Source organism: Cavia porcellus, unplaced genomic scaffold (assembly GCF_034190915.1).
Source record: "Cavia porcellus strain 051 isolate PalLab524CR breed Dunkin Hartley unplaced genomic scaffold, mCavPor4.1 scaffold_22, whole genome shotgun sequence".
NCBI classification, from domain to species: domain Eukaryota; kingdom Metazoa; phylum Chordata; class Mammalia; order Rodentia; family Caviidae; genus Cavia; species Cavia porcellus.
This window is the reverse complement of record NW_026947505.1, coordinates 46,494,417-46,517,203: the sequence shown is the minus strand read 5'-3', so window position 1 is coordinate 46,517,203 and position 22,787 is coordinate 46,494,417. Positions and strand designations below refer to the sequence as shown.

Sequence of the window (22,787 nt, the reverse complement as noted above, 5' to 3'; positions counted from 1 at the left end):
TCCCTAAGCATAGCAATCCTATGTGGTACTCCAGTCATTCCACAAATAAAGAATCAGGAAATGAAACTCATATCCTTAAGTCCCAGGACATTTTGTAAAAAGTTTGGGCAGTTTCACAAGTATGTAAAGAGAAACATAGAAATACCTTGTGATACAATAAAAGTTGGTTTACAAAACCTTAAGATAAAGCAGAGTCTGTACCGCACAGTTCGGTATTTGTAGGAGATGGTGCCCTGGGCAACTGTGGAGCTGCAACAATATTTTATGAAATCAAGAGCACCTAGGGAGAGCTGCCTAGCGGAATGCAAACATCCATTACTCTACTTGGTTGTAGTAATGTCTTTACCTTCTTAAAAATACATATATATAAAGTACCCTTAATGTCACATTTATTTGCTCCTAAATCACTATTTCCCAAGAGATCTTGATCTTGCCAACTGAGCTTTTCCTTATCAAGGCATGTTTCAAATACACAAACTCCAGGCTTAGTATGGCACAAAATAAACTTTTATAGAATAACCTCAGTTTCTTAGTAATATGATTTAATGTAACTAAAATACAGTTTACTGACAGAATAAACACATTGAAATGATTAACAATTCTCCCCGGTTTCTTATTTTCCACTGGAGAACAATATAGTTTGCCCCTTAGAAATTATTTGAAAAAACCAAACTTGTAAAACATGGAAGTTGCTACTAATAGAGTTGTTTTTTACATTCACTGATTTATAAAGCAGCTAAAAGGTAAAAAACATAGTAAGTTATACTATCATAATTTTATCTTTGTGCATAATACAAACCACTGAATACCCAATTTGAAAGAAAAAATATATTTTAGGTATATATAGAACTTCTTCTGAAACTATTAAAGATTATGTAATTTTCAGCACAACAAAAGTCATTTAATGAATCCAAAGCAGTTTGTCAGTGAAAATAAACTACAAATGTATATAAATAAGAAACAGCAGCCATTGGCAAGGATAATTCATCTAAAATTCTTTGACATTATATTTAAAAGACATAATCACTGAGAAAGGAATAGTATTTATGATCTTTATTTAAGTTCATGGACATTAAGAGACTTAAATTTAACTTACAAAAATTGTTATGTAGTCTCAACTGTATTGTCCTTTGACATATAATTCCTCTTTTTTTTCTTTTTTGAGGCAAGATTTCACTATGTGATTCAGGCTGGCCTTGAACTCCTTTGTAGCCCAGGGTGGTCTCAAACTAGCTGCCATCCTCCTGCCTGAGCATCCCAAGTGCTGGGATCACAGGGATGGACCACCACATCCAGCTCATGTAATTCATTAATATGGTGGTTAACACAAATCCATAAAGTACTATAACTGGTAACTATACATGTTGGTGTACCGGAATAACCACAATTTTATGTGGAAGGTAAACAGTCACCTTTATTTCACTAACAGTTCTGGTCTTGCTTGTCTGCATAACCAGCTTCCTATTCAGGTAACTGAATAAAAACTTCAGGGTTGTGAAAATGAGAATAATATTTTTAATAAACCACAGAAGTGGGTCCAATTTCCCTGTTCTGCAGTGACCAGTTCCTCTCTCCTTAGTCTGACCCTGAAGCTGAAACGTTAAATATTTCAGAACATTTCTATTTCAGATAATTTCAACTCTGACATACAGATGGCCAAAGGCTCAGGAAAACTAAAGCAAATATTATAAAATCACACTTAAAAAATACATCATGTTCATACATTATGAAAAAATAAATGTATCAGCTTATCATACTCTACTTCTATGGCAGCAAAAATTTACTTTAACTAATGAAAAATTACACCAAGGAATTTTGGAATTTATCTGTGAAATGCTTAGCAAGTTTTGAAATGCCACAGATTGAGAGACAGATTGATGGTTTCACAATTGTACGCAAAAATCTTTCAACAAACTACTATTCACCCAACAAACTCAACTAAGGGAAGCGTCCATGAATATAATATGGGATTCTATCTTGTCAAAAATATTACAGATAAGAGTTTGTCTGTGAGGAAAAAATAAATGCTTTAGCTGATAGTAGTGTGTCAAGTTTTGTTTAAAAAATTTTAATATTAACACAAAAGATGAGCTTAGAAATACTATTGGTTCAGATTATTAACTAAGTATTTCTTCACCAACGAAAACAAATGTTCTGCTTATACTTTGAATAAAAAGGCAAAAGTTGTACAAAACAAACTGCACATTGTGCCAGTTAAACTTTGTCTGAACCTGACTGGATGAAGACACTGTTAGAGAGGGTGCCTGATCACGGGAGAGCTACATTCATTATTTGATTAATCTACTGGTGTCCATCAGCTTTTCTTTTCCTGTCAGATTTAGAGTAGAATGTCTTTCTTAATTTTTTTCATACTAATTCACTTAGTTTTAATTCTGACATCCTTGTCGTAAGTTAATTGTACATCTCATTCATATTCAAACATACTATTTACGAATGGTCAGGACAAATTTTAATTCACACATTACTCAGGGTGAAAGGCAATGCAGGAAGAATCAACCTCCCTTACTATATACACACACACACACAGATTTGTACATGTACACACCACTGATAGCTGACTGACTTTAAAACTTTTAAAAATGGAATTATATATTTAACACTCTATAATGTGTGGCAAAGGAGTATCCTCTTCAATCAACTATATAGGTGAGTGTTTCCTTAGGGCCAATATGATTCTCAGTACCAGAATACTTCGTTTCTTGCCTACTAAGATGGAGAAAGCTCTCACAAGCTCCAAACTATTCAAAATAACGCTTGTCTATCCAAAATGAGATAAAAATTGTGTGTGTGCGCGTGCACAATGATTCATATGTTTGCTGTGGATAGGATGGAGAACCCATTAAGACAGTCAAAGAGAAACACAGAGATAACAAGGTAGGCGGAAGCTCTAGGGAATCCCCATACTGATTCCCAGAGTGATTTTACCCATCTGCACTCCCACCAACGATGGAGAAGCATTTGCTTTTCCCACAGTCCCTCCAGCATTCATTATTGGTTAATTTCTTGAAGGCAGCCATTCTGTCTGGGGTGAGCTTGATATCTTAGTGCTTTTTTTAATTTGCATTTCTCAAATGACCAATGACGTACAACATTTTCTCATATATTTATTTGCTGTTTGTATTTCATCATCATTTCATCATCTGAGAAGTGTGTATTCATCTCAGATGCCCATTTTTGAATTGAGTCTTTAAATTTGGGGGCCTGATTTTTTTTGATTCTTTGTATGTTCTAGATAAAACCCTTTGGCTAAAATCTTTTCCCAATCTGTACATTTTCTTTTTGTGCTGTTGGTGATTTCTTTCAATGTGCAAAAACTTTTGAGTAAGAGGAGATTCCTTATAAATCCCTTGTTGGATCTTTGAGGTCCTTTCCATGTAATTTAGTTTTGTTCATGAACTTTCAGCCTAACCTTATGTCTACAAGATTTCTACCTACAATGTCTTCTGGTAGATTTAGTGTTTCTATTTTAGTATTTGATCTTTGATCCATTTTGACTTTAGTTTAGTGTATGGTGATAGACATGGGCTTATAGTTGTAGTCTTTGGCATGTAGAGAACCACTTTTCCAACACCACTTAATATTGAGGTTAACATGTTTGGCCCTTTCGTCAACGATAAGGTGGCTGAATGTGTCTGTAGGGATATCTGTATCTTCTGTTCTGTGCCACTGATCCTCGGGTCTGATTTTTTTGTTGTGGCTTGCCAGTACCATGCTGATTTTATTATAGCAGCTTTGTAGTAAAATTTTAAGTCTGGGATCATGTTGCCTCCTCCCTTTGTTGCCCAGGACTGTCTGTGATTCTAGGTCTCTTATGCTTCCACATGAATTTTAGGAATGTTCTCTCTAGAACTGTGAGGTATGCTAATGGTATTTTGCTAGGGATTGCACTGAATCTGTAGGACAGTTTTGGAAGTATGACCATTTTCACAATGTTGGTTTTTCCTATCCATAAACAAGGGATATCTTTCCATTTTCTGAATTCCTCTTCAATTTTTTTTTCAGACAACCGTAATTTTCAGTGTCTAATCTTTTACTTCCTTTGTTAGACTGATTCTTAAGTTTTTTTTTTAAAATGTTATTGTGAAGGATGTGAGACTCTATTTGACCCAGCTATTTCGCTTCTGGCTATTTTCACAAAATAACTGAAAACATCATTCCACAGCAATATGTGTACACCCATGTGCACAGCAGCACAATATGTAATAGCTAAATCTTGGAAACAATCCAAATGCCCATCAACTGATAAATGGATAAAAAGTTGTGGTATTTTTATAGAACGGAATACTACTTAGCCATAAAGAATGACAAACTCGAGGCTTTTATATGTAAATGGATGCAACTAGAAACCATACTCATAAGTGAAATAAATCAGACTTATACGCATAAACACTGTGTTATCTTAGTATAAAAAAAACTGAAAGACTAAGTAAGACCTAAAAGTTACAATAAATGTCATAAAAGGGAAAGAAACTGCTTAAAGGGAAATTACCCTGTTTGATCAGCCTTGTGTGCCTGCATCTGGTAGTCTCTGCAATGACTTTGAGGATGACAATATTCAATGCAACAACCATTGTTAAATTCCTATTATCTTTTGAAATCCTACATTGCCACTGTGTGTGCGTGTGTGTGTGCGTGTGTGTGTGTGTGTGTGTGTGTGTGTGTCTTGCAGATCAAACTAATGACCTTATGCCTCACAGGCAGGCATTGTGCTACTATGTCCCTGGTCTGCCATAGTTTTTTTTTTTTTTAATTGTTGTTGTCGTCACTTTGCTTTTGTTGTTGTTTTTGTTTGCTTCTTAATAAGTTTTCTGGAGTTCTTTTTCTCCTTAAAATTCAAAAAAAAAAAAAATGAGGTAGGTAGAAAGCAAGGAGTGAGAAAAGGCTGTGGATCTTCAAATGGCTGAAAAGGTATCCAAGTGGTGTGTTCACTTTTCTTTACTCATGCTTCCAAGATTCAATATAAATGTAAGTTCTATGTTTTTAAAATATGTGGGTCCTATTAAATGAATAGTGCACTAATTTATTAAGTAAGTTATTAGCTGCCTATATAATTCAACATTTCATCATATTAGAAGACTACTATATCAACATTTGTACTGGACTTCATTATTTTAATGTACTTGAGCTGTTTTTGGAACTGCCATGTGAAAGCTGGTTTTAATAAAATGTATAGAATCATGTAATGTTAGCATATTGTTCATAAAATACACTCAAGATGGTCCACTATGGACACGTAGGCAGAAACCTATACCCTGATAAGTATGCAGTTAGAAATTAGACCATAAACTGAGTGTCACAAGTGACCACAACTGAGGCAAGAGAACCTGTCGTAGTGATCTAAAAAGGTAAGACTAATTGTTAATTTCTCTAACTGCTAATGTGGACTTAGCGACTGGTATTAAAAATAAGGACATACTGGGCTAGGGATTTAGCTCAGCAGCATAAGTGCCTGCCTTGCAAGCAAGAAGGGAGTCATGAGTTCGATTCCTGGTACCGATAAAAAAAAAAAGCAAGTAAAAAATAAGGATATGGGCTGGGGATTTAGCTCAGCAACATATACACCTGCCTGCCAAGTGCACGAGGCCATAAGTTCAATCCCCAGTACCAATAAATAAATAAATAAATAAAAGGACTTGCAGAACAAAATAGAAAAATTGTATTAAGAAATCTAAAGTACAAGCCATCTCAGGGAAAAGATTATCATGTAACTGGGTTTTAAAAATTCAGTAATATAGACATGCAGCACATAAATCAATATTGGAAGCTAGGAATTTAAAACATTCAGAAAAGATACACAGAAATATACCTATTAAGAAGACAGGTTGATACTACTATCAAAAGAAACAATCCAGACAATAATAAATGTAGACTGTGAAGTGTTAATCACTCAAAAGAACTCTTTAAAAGATAAATAATAATTAACCCCCTTAAAATGTAGTTATTATGACTTTTAGTTACTAATTTTGATGAATAAAAACAGATTCTTTGGGTCACCTGGCATACACAATTATCTTAAAGAGGAAATATCATTATCTAATCCTCTAAGGATAAAATCAGAAAAAGTATGAATGCAAATGGATCAGGAAGTAAAAATAAATCCCTTCTTTAATTTAACTGAAACTAAAACAACCATTCAACATTCCCCAATTATATGCAAATTTTCAGACATTTCTACAAATTAAAATGACATCTTGAGTCCTCACATTAATACTGATAGATCTGAAAAAACAAAATAATTATATAGTAGATGGTTTACCATTCTTTTTCAATGCTTATTTTTGCAGTAAGTACTGATTATAACTTCTCTTAATTTTCATGAATGTTTAAATTCAAATTGAGCAGAAAATTCATTAGCAGTTAATCTTTATTTTAATGTCTATTTTAAATTTAACCATGTTTTGGTGAGAATTTATTCACGAAAAAGAAATGATGGTCATTACAACAAAACAGAAACTAATTTGACTTATAAAAATTATAATAACTTATCAAAATAAAATGAGCTTTCAACATCATAAACATTACTGCCTACTACAAGTATAACAAGCATACTCAGTTCTGTCTTCAAAGGTCACAACTAGCCCTTTATTTACTATGAGTACAACACTGATACAAAATATGCCTAACCTTTCCTGGCTAATTTAATATTCTTCATTTTGTCCTAAAATGTACAAGGAGGCAAGAGCATTGAACAGATCCTAGATTCATTCTTTGCTATTCATTACTAATCAAATTTTAAATAACCTTATTGCAAATTGAAAAACAAGGTTTTACACACTGCACATAAAATACATATGAAATTATTTAATATAAATAAGGCACTGAAATATTTTAAGTCAATGGTAATCTTTTGAGAATACAATTAGATTTTCAAGGAGAAGTGCAATTAATGGAAACCATAGCATTTCAGGTATTAAAAACTATTTAAAGGTACCAAATTAAAAAGATCCCCGCAATTTTTAAATAAAGAAGAAGAATGTTTTTCTTCAGAGAATCTATTGTAGTACTTAAAAGTCTGATGCTTCTTCATTGGTAAATATGTAAATACAAACGTCTCTGTTAGGCTCACTAGAGAATCAAGAAGAAAAAAAGCTCCTCCAGTTTATTCAAAAGAAACCGTACTTTGTGGAACCCAACATAGACATGTGAGGGGCCCCAGCATATGTCATTGGTGCACACCCTGCAGTGCACTTACCAAACCAAAACTGAAATAACTTTTAGAGGGATGCAACATAAAGAAAACATTCAAATCTAGCACTATTTGCCACTAGGAATTTATGTACAACACAAATCAGGAAAAATATAGCTTGCCTTGAATTGTCAACAGTGATGCTGGCAGGCAAACTATTCATTTATTGATTGATTGCTAACGTTAAGAATGGTTCCAGGCATAAGGCTTGGAGGAGTGGGCAATCCAGACCCAGACCTCTAACCCAGGAAGTTTGCCTTCTACTGTGGGAAGAAGGATACTAAGTAATAAAAAGACACCTGCTAAAAGACATTTCAAGGATCGAGGAGAGTAAGACCGAGTAACGTGATGGAGAAGACCGGCCCTAAGGAGATACTTTCACACAGATCATCTCGGTGAGCCTTTCTAAGGAGGTGGTATTTCAAAACTGAGGTTACTTTGGGGCTCACAGTCTTTTACATAATTCTACCTCATGTTTTCATTCCCTGATCGAGTGCTACACTTTTATTGTCTTTCCGTTAATCACATTTCCACAAAAGTGTTCCAGCAGTGCTCATTTTCCCCGTCCAATTGGCAGATCCGTCAGTCTTAAATGGGACAGACAGGAGTGGTGTTGGGAGATGACCAAAAGGACATAACAAAACGCTACCAAGAGGCACAAAACAGGGAAGGGGACTGTGGTGTGAATGCACCTGCGTGCTCAAGGAGGCCTGATTCTGACTGGAAAAACGTGAGGGGTTACATGAGAGAGACTGGGACTCTTACCGTTACCCAGCAGGATGAAATGTGGATGATAGTTCTTTCTGACTGGCTTATATCCAGCAAGGTTACAGAAAGAATCATGGCAATTCATCATAAAGCAGAAAAACCAAAAGACGGAAGAAAATACGCAGTAAATCCAATGTTGGTATCAGTTACACTCTAAAATGCTAGTCTCAATACCACAGATGTAGTAACATGGGAAAATTAAATAATATGAATACTCCAATGTAATGCGATGTTCACTTTTATAATGAGAGCAATGAATCAAGTACCTGCCATGAAAGATACTAATGTGCAGAATAACTGAATCTACGCACTGGGGCTTCACTGGTGTTAAAACTGTCTCACATCATAATTCTGAGTAAGTAACTATCATCACTATGAATGGTAATCCCAAAAACTTAAATGAACTTGATTAACTGTGTACCAATAATACAAATTTTTTAAAGATCAACTTTATGAGCAAAATGGCATTTTTATTGAAAACTAGGAGGAATTACAAGGCTAAACCTTATTCTACATTTAATTATAATAAAGCTTTTAATTTTTATAAAATCACTATATATATGAAGAAATGACCAGAATCAAAATACCAATCTCTGAAAATTTTAATTTATAAGTTTCTGTATGTCTAGGTATACATATATATGGGGTTTTTTTCTTTTCATAAAACTGAACAAGTAAAATAGTGAAAGATTGTGTATGTTTTCACTGAGCATTATATAAATGTTATCATGTTAATTATTCTTTTAATGATTTAATAAACCCACAGCACTCATAATATAAATAAACCACAATTTCCATACATATTCCTGTATTATTCTTACATATTATTCCTAATATTTCCCTAGAAAATAAACAGCACAAGAAGAAAACATATTTATGTGTGTGGCATGTAAGAGAGCATTTCTAGAATTCCTAAGTCAGAAAATATAAACATTGAAAAGTCCTAAAATATACTTCCAAACTGATTACTGGGGAAAATAAATCAATTTCTACATTTACCCTGTACCTCTCAGCTCCGAATATAGTATAGCACACTAAATATATACCATTTTTAATAAACAACATTTTACCCATAAATTTAAAAATAAAAGGTCAATAATTTCCTCATAGGCATTTAAGGATGTTTAATACAATACATATGTTACTGTTTTATCATGTGTTCTAACATGTTCCCAACTGTCACTTTTTTTGAATTATTAATGCCTTTGTCACATTTTTTTATTTTGTATAAATATATTAGCTTGTCAGTTTGTGGTGGTATGATTGGACCTGTTCCGCTTTTCACTTTTTGTTAAAAAAAATTCTAATCTGTTCTTTTCTATTTTTTTTTTTTTCCTTTCGGTTTATGGTTTACTTTTCTTTTCAAAAATTCCCTTAAAGTTTGTTCAGGGCATGGAAGGAAGAGGGCACATTTGAGAAACATTACAAATCTGACAAGATGTGCGAGAGGGGAAGAGGAGGAGGCAGAGAGGACAGGAAGTTAAAGAGACTGCCACAGAGTACTTAAAATTGAGGAAAAAAAAAGCATTATTTGGTCCGTTAATAGCGTTAAGAGATTGAGACCATTTCTAAAGACAGTCATTCGCCCATACATTCTAAGTATACCAAACCAAAATACACTATGTTTCTTCCTACACGTACACATCCATGATAAAGCTTAATTTATAAATTATGCACAGGAAGAGACTGGCAACAACTGATAGAAAACAGTTATAATAACATTCTGTAATAAAATTGCCAGCATCCCTAGTCTTGACCATTGGCTGTTTAAAACACAAGCACTGGGACACCATGACAATGGAATAAACGGGGAGTAGTGCCCATAGCATAGACACACACCGAAGAATGAGGTCTATCCCAGGAGACGTTTTTCCAAGCTACTAAGAGTGATCTGTGATTCAAAAGGGATCAATGGTTTATTTCTGGAATTTTCTCTTTCACACTTCAGACCACAGTTAACCCTGGTTGACTGATACTGTGGAAAGTGAAAATCTAAGTAAGTAAAAGGGAGCTACTGTCCTATATTCTTCTCCATTGCTTAAGAGTTAAGTTTCTTGAAATAGCATCTATATTTATCTTTTTAAATCTTTATTCACACCTTAAATATAATCTCTCTCCCAATTTAGCTACTCCTCTGCTCTCATCAAAGTCACCAATGTTTTTGAGTTGCTATATTCAAGGTATAATCTTCTGGTGACAAATTCTAGAAGCCTTTAATATCTCTGGCCACTGTAAATACCCTACTATTTTCCACAGATAGCTTACTCTTTTCCTTATCTTTATCCACTCTAAATGCTGGAATACCAGGTGGCATCTTAAAAAAAAACAAAAAAACCTTTAAATCCTTTTCCTGTGAGATCATATCTGTATTCATGACAGTTACCATCACCAGAAAACATTCAATCCTTAATCTTTTCCTATGCCTTAGTTACTCCGAGTACTCAAAACACATTTTCATCCTTATCTAAAAATCACCATCATCCACAAAATGATGGACTTAAACATCCCTTGCTATTGCCTATCTCAAGGAAACCACATGTTTGTTAAAAAACTATCCAAAACCCGTCATCCCTTATTCACCTGTCTGCCCCTCATCTGCTAGTCAGGGCCACACATCCATCTAACCAGTCAACAGGACAGGCTTTCAGATTCCCTCTTCTACTTGCTAAAATTCACCTTTCTCATCAGCCCTTTCGCTCGTTCCTTGGTTTAGAAGACTTACAAATCTCTTGCCTAGATTACACAGATTTTAAAAATGCATCTCTGTTACTTGCTGTCTGTTTCCCAATGTATGCTCAACACAATTGCCAAAGGGCTTTTCTGACTTGCAAGTCTGTCTTTACTAATATTCTGTTTAAAATCCTCTTTCTTTAAGTAATGATAATATCCATGGCCATTGTTTTTTGAGCTCCTACAATTTCCTATTTGTCAAGATCTCTGTAAGATATATTTTAAATATACATGGAAATAGGCATTTATGTCCATGTGAGCAGGCTTTACTCTGTCATATCTATGTCATTCACATAAAATCAAATTCCTTAAATTTACATCTGAGACAAGAGCCTGCCTGGCAAGGGCAAGGTTGTGAATTCAATCTCTAGTACAAAAAAATAAATAAAAATTACATCTGAGATTCTTCAGTCTCTAATTCCTATCTGTCAATTCTCATATTTCATGCTACAACTTTGCAAGTTATTTTGTACCAACACCAAAACCACTTTAATCCCTAAAAGAGCAAATACTTTACAAGTCCTCTTACTCATATTGTTTATTCTACTTAGAATGCTCACCTGCTTTCACTTCCAGGATCAGTCATCCAAGAGTGAAGCTTAACTGCCACACTTGGATTACCTGATCAAATGTTTTAAATGTTATGGCCCTTTGAGTATTGTATTCTGGCATGTTCCAGAGTACAATTATCTTTTTATCATATATTGTTTCTACTAAATTCGAACAGTCTAAACAACTCCATTCTTTAGATCAAATATTCATATTAAGGCTGTGCTCAATCTACTCAATTAAGTTATAAGAATGCATTATATTCGGGAAATGGCCTGGCAGTCAACACAACAGCATATTAGAGTCAACAAAGAATGTGACAGAGAACATTGGAAACGCTAGTTTGGATAGATCAGGATCTTGAATCTTGAAACAAAGATCTTACTGCTATGGGGAAAGAAGATCCATTGGTTTTTCAAACAGAGGATGAACAATATTAGTTTTGAGGGGTTTTTTTGTTTGTTTGTTTCTTTTAATAATGGATGATAATGTGATGACAAGCAAGAGACTGGAGAGAAAAGACATAAAGACACAATTAGAAAGAGCCAGAAAAAGCTAAAGAAAACTAAAATTATTTTGAGATAAGATGATTTCTATGAACTGAAAACTACCGACATGCTCATTTGTACCTATTCTTGGTATTTGTTTCAACCCTTCCATAAAAATGACTTAAAATCTGAACTTTTATCACCACCTAGCTAAGTCAGAAGCTGAAGTTTTGAATGAAAAGTTGCACAGTGTGTCAAGTCTGAAGGTCTTGAATCTGAAGTTTTTTCCACAGAAGCCATGTAAAATGTTTGAGACTCTCCAGAAAAGAAAGGAAAACAGAAAGAGAGGGCTGATGGTGAAAAGCTAGTCATACTCACACTAACAAACAAGCAGAAGACCTGAAGGAGAGCAGGGCAGGAGAAAGAACCAAGAGCGTTTCCTGCAGGTTTCACCAGGTACAATCCTGAAGCAAACTCATGCACCATTCATCCCTGAGCAGACTCAGACTCTGGTACCTCCCAGCTGCCACAGAAGTTGTTTACAGAATACTTAACAGGCTTCTGGACAGAACTGCATTTTAAAGAGCTCATCCTGTATCTGAACACTCTAAGCTGAACTGCTTTTTTGATGCTCTGGCTCCATCTTCTAGCACTAAAGCATACTTCTCCTGATTAATTTACTGTGGTTGTTGGCAAATGTTTTCCATCATAAGTGATTTTTTTTAAATTGAGATTACAAAATTGTGATGAAGTATTCATATGACTACTCTGACAGTTTTTCTGGATTTCTCTTATAGATCAACTTGCTCATCTTAGTTAAAAGCTTTACTGAGTAGTAAAAATCAAGACCATTTAGGATGCTTTCTTCTCTTTTTCAGATTGATATATTTAAACACAGTGTTTATATATTTGGTAGTAATAAGTGCGAAAGAAAAGAATTCCTCTGAATAAACCTTTCTAACATGAAACAATAAGAAGAGTCAAATTTTTTCAATGAAAGTTGTGAAACTTTCCACACAACGATTCGCATGGGCCCTATAAAAATCCTTTTAAACTATCAGAACCCGATTACCTTAAAAATATATGTAGGAATGCACACTGTTCTGAGTTCTTATTGTCAGAAAAGGGACCGCACAGAAGGGATAAAACAATGGTATGGAAACTTACCATTCTCTCCAATTGGATTCTATTGCAAACTTATTGCTTCCATGTGTTAAAAAAAAAAAAAAAAAAGAAAAGAAAAACCTCAAACCTTTAAGCCAACCACAATCCCTAAAATCTTTGGCACTCTTATTAAGCACTAGATCCAGAAAAAATAAATAAATAAACTTTGTTTAATCACACAATTATATCACAAACAAGTTTATTTTACCATATATATTAAAGTTACAATAATAAAAATTGATCGCTAAAGCAATTAAAAAATATGTTAAAGTTGTTAAAACACCCCAAATTATTTGGTTGTAACATTTAATAAACACGTAATACTTGTATTAAACACTGCATGCTAAAATACACAAATGAATTTGAGTGAATTCTTAAATAGATGAAGATTACACTTTTCCATACAAGAAAAACTTTTAAAAAACAGTGGTTATATAAAGGTGAGGAACACAAGCATACCATAAAATAAATTTATGACATTTTCTAAATGAATGAAATTCCTATACAATAGAAAAGTCCTTGAATTACTTAAACTCTGTTGTCTTTGCACGTTCTACAAATCAGTGCGCATAATACATGGTTTCAAGCACCATTTGAAGTGTCAAATGAAAGGAAAAAAAGAAAAAAAAAAAAAAAAAAAAAGGAAAGTTTCCTTATCCCAAAGTGAGAACAGATGGTAATGTAAAATTAAATGGGAAGAGACAGTGAAGTTTTGGATGACCAACCAAGAAATCTTTCCCAGAGCGGGACAAATATACCAGACCTTAGCTTGTCCTGATTCTTAGTTAACTTCCAAATTAAATTCAATAGAAATACAAAGCAGTTGTTAGATTAAACGTTCTGTTTTTAAAATTTGTTAGCATATATATAATACATGTATAAAGTCTAATCACGATAAAGTAGTCTAATTATTTGGTTTCAGTATTACCTGAGACCAAGACTATTAGCAATACATTTTTTAAGTGGGTACATGGAGAAGAACCAACAGACATGATAAAACTTAAGATTTGGATGCTGAACTCTTTGTCTTATACAAGAGCCATCTGCTGTAAATTAGAGTTATATAAATAAATTATGACTATGTTTTCTTCTCCTATTTTATCTGTATAACTAAAAGGAATCTTGTGGTAGTAATGCTAACAATAATATAACAAAGTAAAAATGTTCCTTAATTTGATATTTAATTTTAGGTAGCGTTATAACATTGCTTTCTAAAAATAACAAATATAAAGTCAAAAGGACATCCTCTACAGTGCTCTTCAATATTTTTTAATATGTGTAATGATTTTAAATTTGAATAAAATAGAATATTTCAGTTTTTAGTGTTCTTAGATTTGAAGTTAATAAAACAAATGACTAACCATTTTCTTACAAGATTATTCTAAAAACAATTTCATAGAATTTAAATATAAGCTTTTTAAAAAACTACCAGATATCTTTTACAAAATAATGCCTGTAAAGCAAAGTATTTTACCTTTATGTGAAGTCTAGAGTTGCTGATACAAAGAGAATAACTATATATTTTAATTAACACAATTCAGATTTTCAGGTTATTCATTCTCCTTTTCCAAAATGACAATAAAATCTCTCTGTGTACATTTTTCCTGTTCTCCCAGAAAGTTGATATTTAACATGTTAATTCTATCTTTTTTTAACCCTACAAGGGGTGAAAGTAACTGCACCTCACACTAAAAGACTTGGGCTTATATAACGTAACACACTAGTAATCTGATACAGATTTTACTTACAATATGGGACAGGCCGGCAATGGAGACAATGCCACATACAGTGCACTGCATCACATTGAATATGTGCATAAAACAGTTACTGAACCGTAGATCTTATTCAGATCACTCAAAAAAGTATATGCAAACCATACTATGCAAAAGATTTTCAAAATATCCCTTATCAGTAAATAAAAGGCACAAAAGACAAATTTTGGGAATATCAAGTTCATTAAATTTTATTAACTCTCATTTTCTATACCATTTGTGCAAATAAAATCTGAATTAAGTAAAAACAACTGTGCACATTTGCAAGTTCACCTTCACACTAATAAATCAAAATTCTAACTACCCAAAATGTTAAATGCAGACCTCTATAACAAAATTACTTAATTGCTTTGTAGTTCATTGGTTTAATGATTTTATCATGGAAAACAGAACTTCATAAAGAATACAAATTTTTATTTTCCCTTTGGGGGGACAGTGAACTTTGAATAGGGAATTCAGATGTACACACTTAACGTTTACTCAAGCCACCTGTGCAAATTCCAAATCCGTATCTTTATAAAGTGGGTAAGAAACAGGCATTTTGGATGACAAACACACAGTAAGCGGAACACCGGTGGCATAGATCAGTATTTCTCAAATCACACACTGTGTACATTTGAGGATCTGTGAACATATTCTTGGGAGTGTGACAGTATTACTAAATGCCTTGCTTTGGTGTCTTCAAATTACGATTTAAATATGACTATACTCTGTGTAACTCCACTGACAGCTTTTACCGCTCATTATTACCATGTTATTTAGAATCTAATTTTTGATATTATATTTACGATTTTCAAGTCATCTATTTTTAGTGTCTGCATTTAAGTCTTACTAAAGTGTTTCTCAAACAAAGATTCACTAATGTATTCCTGGGACCTCAGAGACATTTTTCTATAAATATGAGTTCATATAGTATTATTCAAAATCAAGAGACACTACCATAGACTAGATCATCTTTCTATATTGTTTTCATCTAAAAACAGTTGCAGCCTACCAACAATTTTTAGAGATCAAATTTTAAAAGCATACTTAGAAGCAAAGTTCACAAAAGGATTTATAACTATATTCTACTGTTTTTCCTTTTATAATAATATGCAAATGAACTTTTGGTGTGACAATACGCAGTCAGTGGCCAAAATGAAGCAGGCTGTCAAAGTTTCTATTAGCAACAGTCATTATAATTTTAAATGGTTCAGTACATCACATTAACTAGGCGTCAGAAAATCTAGTTTCTTTTTCCAGTTTTGCCTCTGGCTTGAAATTAACATTTTGGTATAATAATGATTCATTCTTGTAATTCTCATTTTAAAAAAAAATTAGTACATTATGCTACTCAATAAAATACACACTGAATATCTGGAATTCTTGGTAGTTAAATGATACCAATTAAATAAGAACATGCTTGCTTTTCTTAATTTTGCCAGTGAATATAGATAATATAAAAAATAACACTATTTTGAGCTAGTTTTTGAGTTATGCTTACATTTTACTTCACCTAATTTATAATATTTTAAACTTTCTTAACAATTGAAGTATGTTATTACTAAAAGTTATTTTTTACTGGTTAAACGTTAAAAATAACTTCGCACTGCTCATCATTTCAAATTTTATATCAAATTATCAAGCCATTCTTAAAGAAATTCTCTACTGACATGTCTAATACTTTAAGCATCTTAAGTAAAATGCAAACTGCAAAGATACTCTGGTTTTAAAAGGCATGTAATTTATACTTAAAATAATTCATGTTTAATTTTAAAATTTAGGAAAACAGAAGTCCTTTAAATTACGCATACCTATGATATAAATGTGAAAAAGTTTTAAGTAAAAATCCTGCAGAAAGAAGTGTATAGATTTTTCCTAGTATGTAGAATCTGAAGCAAACAACCTTAAAAAAAAATGTTTTCAAACTATTTCTAAACCATTACCAATAACAAGATTTGATTATTGATTAAATTAATAAATTATTTTTAAAAGTATTTATTGAATATACACTATGGACTTTGCTAGTTCCAGATTTGGAAGAGTAAAGCTTTGAAAATCTAAAATCAATTGCATAATGAATTCATTTCATATTACCTTTAGAATTTATTAAGAAAACCAATAGACTGAAAGTTAAGAGTATTCCTGGTCATCTAACAAACACAGGCAAAGTAAAGTTTATTACTCATTTCCAACTTAGGACATCCCACAAAAGTTTTTTTTTTTTTTTTTTTTTTTTTTTTTACTTTTATTCATTCAAATATTCTTTATTAGACTCAATTGTACCATTACTTAAAAGGTAATATAGAATAGAAAATGTATAATTCCAAAAAAGTGCTTACTTTTAAATGCTCTAATCATAATTCTTTTCTTCCCAGAATGCACATGTACAACTGCACAAATGTTAACCTAGAGTCAACAAGTCATCTTACCTGAACTGTGGAGCTGATCTCGGATGCAAAACCACCTGTCAAGGGAGCCTCGTGACTGATTAAAAGTCGACCCGTTTTGATCACAGACTGAGAGAGCAAAAGAAAATCTGATGTTGAAAAGAATATATATTCCAGTACATGATGATAGTTGCAATAAACAAAAATGTTTAAACTGAATAAATAATACAAAATCAGCAAGTCAGTTTTATACCTCAGAAGTTACAATTCCTTCCCAATTGGACAATCTAATTTTTGCATTATTTAGATATTTCTGTGTCATAAAGTGATTTCATATGCTCATACTTCAGTATCAATTTTTTTCTTCATATGTAAGAGTGAAAGTACTTTTGCATTTTGGGGTATTTGCCATATAAAAAACAGTAGTCTTAGGAAATATAAGTTATGTGGAAAAGGAAAACAAAAATACCATGAAAAACTTGTAACAGATAAAGTTAGGTTATTAGTTATTTGAGGAAACCTTACAATAATAAACTATTAGAAAAGTAGGATTATGATCAACTTAGTAAATAGGCACTAAAATGATTAATGAGCATAGGTACCCTGTAACACAGAAAGCATCATAATAGCAAAGTCTTTCACTGTTATTTAAGGTGGTTATGCACACTGTGCACGATACACTGTGTACAACAATAAATCAAAAAGTATAGCCGTGGTATCATAGCAGGATACCAGCTGTGCTGAGAGGGAAAGTATTAAAATCAACCGAAAGTTACTTCTTAAAATACATTGAAAAATTATCATATTATGACAGAGAGGTGGCAGTTTCTTTCCCAGTTCTCTAACAATTTATTACCTTTCTTAAATGTTAGTATTTTATGAAAATAAAATGAAATCTCTCATGCAAAAATATGTATCTACAATAAAATATTTTACTCTCCTATGCAATTATGGTTTAGAAATTAAAAAGCATTCCACAGTCACTGTCAGATGTTAAACCCCAAGATATCGCTAATAGCCATGACAAAAATGAATTATTGTATCTACTATGTAAATAGTACCAAAGAACATAAAATTTTATGAACACCTTAATGAATACCACCCACTTCCAATGACATGTTAACTTTAGAATATTGGTATTTAGCTTTTTGTGACTATGATTAATTGAGGCCTTTGTAAAAGTCACAAATCACATTTCAGTTACCTAAATAAATTATAAAACAACAAAAATACTCCACGATAAAGAAAAATGTTTTCAAAATATTCTCTAAAAGTTGATTCTTTTTGAAGTTAATCTATTAAAAAGCAACTTTGATAATCAAGACTTCTGTAAAGCTCTGAAACTCAGAACTCTGCCAATTTTGAAAGGTGAAGCAGCCAACATCCATCCAAGCTAGATGGTACATCTTAAATTTCTAACAGGTAGAATGGGGGAAAATGCTATAAAAATGCTGTTCTTAACCTTAAACCTCAGAAACTCAGAACTCTGCCAACGTTCAACAATGACACAGCCAACATACCTCCAAGCTAGATGGCACGTTTTAAACATCCAGCAAGTAGAAAGTACTTCTATAAAAATGCTGCTTTTACCCTAAAACCCTAGCCAAGAAATTAGTCCTTTATAACCCAAATGCTGCTGTTACCCTAAAATCCTACTCAAGAAATTGGTCCTTTAAAATCCAAGCTCAGGCCTATCCATGATGAAATAATAACTTTTTAAAATAATCCCCAACAATTAGCAAGTAATCAAGCAGAAAGGATAATGCTTACTGCAGTCTGTAGGGAGACTTAGCACAGAATCAAAGTGAGCTTCTAATTTAGGACCTTTGTGCAACATGATATAAAAGTGGATGGAATGTACAGACCTTCTAAGTGTACTTCAATCGAGAAATGGTTAAAAAGACCAAAGCACATTAATACATTATAGAGTGTTACGCAGCCATGAAAAAGGCTATGGCCATGGAACGGTATTTTTGATGTCAACTAACAAAACAAGTCAGCTGCCAGAAAATATAGTCTCATTTTTGTGAAAAAAAAAATCATAAAATGGGAATACTAAAAAAAAAAAACATGTGTTTTCAACATGTACATATATTGAGCCAATGTGTAAATATTCACAAAGATTCATTTCAATACCAAAACTCTTTTCTCATAGGGAATGATACTGAAGGAAGTACACAGAGGAACTTTTATTTTTTAACTTATGTACTTCTAGATTATTGAAAGTATTCTCATTAAGGCTACAATAAATGAAAAAAAGAAGACTCTTCAATTAGGTAGTGAAGGTTATGTTATCATTTTAATCTCCTCAAGAATCAGACTGACTTTTTAAAAGCGATACCACAGAACTAACTTCAAAAAGAACAGGATGGCAATAATAAAACAGGTACACTGAAAGCCTAGAGAGTCAGTCTTTGCCTTCCACTGCCTGTGTGACCTGCACCATGTTATTCAGGGTCACATCCAGCTCCTCATTTAAACCTCAAGCAAACAGTAGCTAAATGAAATAAAAAATAAAATTTTGGGGGCTGGGGGTTTAGCTCAGCGGCATAAGCACCTGCCTTGCAAGCAGGCGGTCGTGAGTTCGATCCCCGGTACCGATAAAAATGAAAAAGACAAAAAAAAAAAAAATTTTGGAATCAGAGACAGCCAAGTTGTTCGGCATCTTCCTATGTATACTAGACACACACACACACACACACACACACACACACACACACACACACACAAAGTACATGTAACTTTGTGAGCCTGTCTGAAAAACAAATACAAATGGCTGGGGATAAAGATCAGAAGTCCCTAGTACTGCAAAACAAACAAAGCATTTGTTCTCTCTGTTGAATAGAGTAATTCTAAACACCTCTCACACAACAGGAACAAGAAGATAGACCAAAGACAAATGATCACAGTTTGAAACTATGGAAATTGTCCATGTTTACAAATAAGTAATGAAAGGATGTGACTCGGAAAGTCAGAAGTAACAATCCTAATCACAACTGACTATCACAGGGATTGTCGTGTAGCTTGCTCTGTGCTGCCTATTTTATATTCAAGGCTTCATTTAATTTGGAAGGAACTTAAATTTCATTTTTTTTTTTCTTAAAAAATAATCTCTGGTATCTGAAAAGCTTTTAACTGCGTAACATAAAATTAGGTCAGCTGGGCATGGTGGCACGGCTGAGGCAGGAGGATCACAGTGACTGTGAGGCCAGCGTGGGCTACGTGGCCAGACCCTGTCTCAAAAGACAAAACAAAACAAGAGTCAAAATTCCGAAAAGCCCAATTGCAGAAGTAACACTGATACATTTCCGTCATACTCTCAAATAATTAACACATTGAGGTGTCAATACAGTTCAGCCTTTTTTTCAAGTATAACAGGAATCCTACTTGATACATGATTTTATCATTCATAATTTTAATTCACTAAAATTCCTGACATCTGTAAAATTAACACTTTATTAACATTGTCATAATGAGACTATTACAAATTTACTCAAGAGAATGTTACACTTGCAGTTCTGTGTGACTAGATATTCTGCTATTCTTATCAAATGAGATTTTTTTCTCAGCAGCCTTTTAATATTTGCACATCTAGGCAAAATAATACACAACTGCCAAAAGATCTAACATAATTTAGCATTTAATGTGTTTAGACAGTAACAAAATGGTATTTTTCAATGTGAACTGCCATTAATTAAAAAAATGACAGATATAAAAACTAATAATGCTTGGAAGTTCCTTTTCTTTGGAAGGATTTTTTTTTAATATTTTAGTTTCCCTCTGAAATACCTTTATTTGTCTACCTGAAAAATTTTTTTAACTATGTAAATAACTTTTCAGTGTGAAAACTGCACCAATAAAAGAAAGGTAAAATCACATAAGACAAGATTTTCTCTGTCTGTTTCTCACCCGCGAGAACTGCCCCTCAACCCTGGCCTATCACACACGGATTACCAATAAGTTAGAGGTGAAACATGGCAGCAAAAAGCCAAGCCAATTAAAGATTCGGATGGGGAATAACTTCTCTTTCTCTTGTACTTCAAAACAGAAAGACTTTCTCCTCTACAAGGCCTTTTGAAAATCTTTCAAGAACAGTTTACAAACACTCCTGAAGTCTAGGAGTGTTTTCACCTCTCACATAGTCTTTTTTCTCCCAGAGCAAAAGAAGCATCCCATCATAATAAAGCAAACAAAATCCCAACCCTGAGCTCCAGGCAATGCCGACAACACATATCCCAGCATTCTTTCTGGGGGAGCCTTGAAGATCATTTATTTTTTGTTTGCCATTTGTTAATGCTTCCCCTCATCTATCCTTTATACACATTGATGAATGGTGACAAATTAAAGTTGTCTACGTAGGGAATCTAGCACAATGCTCTGAATATGGTAAGTATTCCAAAATGATTAATTGGGGAAAAAACCCTATTACAAGTTGTTTAACTATTTTATATGTATATTTTATATACTGTGTTTTCAAGTTTGTGCTGTGCTCAATTTATAATCTTATTTCATAGTTAAATATACTTTTGGAAATGTGAAAGTATACTATTATACTACCTTGAAAATGGATTTTGTCAAGAAAACAATAGAATCAAAACACATATACAATGTACTTTTAACAATACAGTACCTATGGTAATTCAGAAGGGCTAAGTTATACTCCACTAAAACGATTACCCAGATATTGGCTGCCCAAACATTGGACATATGTTTTAGTGAATGCAGCCTTTAAAGATTTTAATACAATCCAACCAGGAAAACTATTAAGTTGTCAATCCAGGAGAAAATGATATAGACAGGCAGACTATGAAACTTGCATATGCCTAAATGTGCAAGACTGTCATCTAAAAAGCAATACACTTATTATGTGTTGCTCAAATTCACCAGCAAGTTTTTTTGTCTCACCAACTCCAAGTTCAGCAGCCTATTCTGACAACATAATGATAAGTAAGAAAATAACACTTTTGGTCGGCAGTCCATGGCTCATTTAAATTTTTTTATATGAATACGAAGCTAATGAAAAGCAAATGAAGCATTAAAATTGACCTTTTAATAGTTTCTCATATATGTAAAACACACAATTAAGCAAAACTAATGACAAACTAATGGCAAGCATATAGGTTTCACTAATCAAGAACATATTAATAACTATACAAACTCACATCATTACGGACACAAAATAATGAGCTTAAAGTATCAATGCAAATGAAGTAGATGAATCTTTAAATGTTTGGTGGGGACGTAGCTTACTGGCACAGCACTTACCTAGCAAGTGCAAGATTCTGAATTTGATTCCCAGTACCAAAAAAGAAAAAAGTGTTTTAATGTTTAGTGGCCAAATTCAACTGATAGGTAGCCAGAAAACTCTCACAGCTAATCAGAGGCTACAAACATATTAATGGATGGCTGTTAATCAATATTAATCAAGAGCCATGCACCTACGGCTGGCCCACGGGCTGACACTCCACTGGAGAAATACCAGGGCTGAAAAACAAAAACAGTCATGAGTTCCAGCGAAAGTTTGAAAAGTCCATTTTGGCAAGGATGATGGTGAGGGTGTTACAAGTATTTTAATATTGTAAGGAAGCGGTGTAAACTGAGAAAAACTAAATCCTCAAGGCTTTATCACCCATGTGGAAAAAGTAGATAAAGGAGCAGCAGAGCACACCGTGAACTGATGATCAAACGGATGGAGGCAGAAGAGCAGGCAGATAGTTCAGACCCCGCCAAGGAAACGCTT

At 33.2% G+C, this 22,787-nt stretch overlaps 1 protein-coding gene across 8 annotated transcripts in view; it reads right to left on the bottom strand.

Moving 5' to 3' along the window:
* Bckdhb (branched chain keto acid dehydrogenase E1 subunit beta) overlaps window positions 1–22,787 on the bottom strand; it is a 185,463-nt gene that overhangs the window by 42,754 nt on the left and 119,922 nt on the right. For 5 of the 8 annotated variants that reach the window (XR_010041985.1, XM_063233122.1, XM_063233125.1 and 2 more), the window contains one exon: window positions 17,090–17,176. The exons of 2 other annotated variants lie outside the window; for them this stretch is intronic. Coding sequence is in view for 5 of the 6 variants with exons in the window: in XM_063233122.1 (XP_063089192.1) it covers window positions 17,090–17,176 (87 nt within the window). In the remaining variant the exon portion in view is untranslated. Of the gene's footprint in view, window positions 1–12,909; window positions 12,946–17,089; window positions 17,177–22,787 lie in introns of all 8 variants that reach the window. One more of the 8 variants, XM_013158045.3, reaches the window with a different exon arrangement.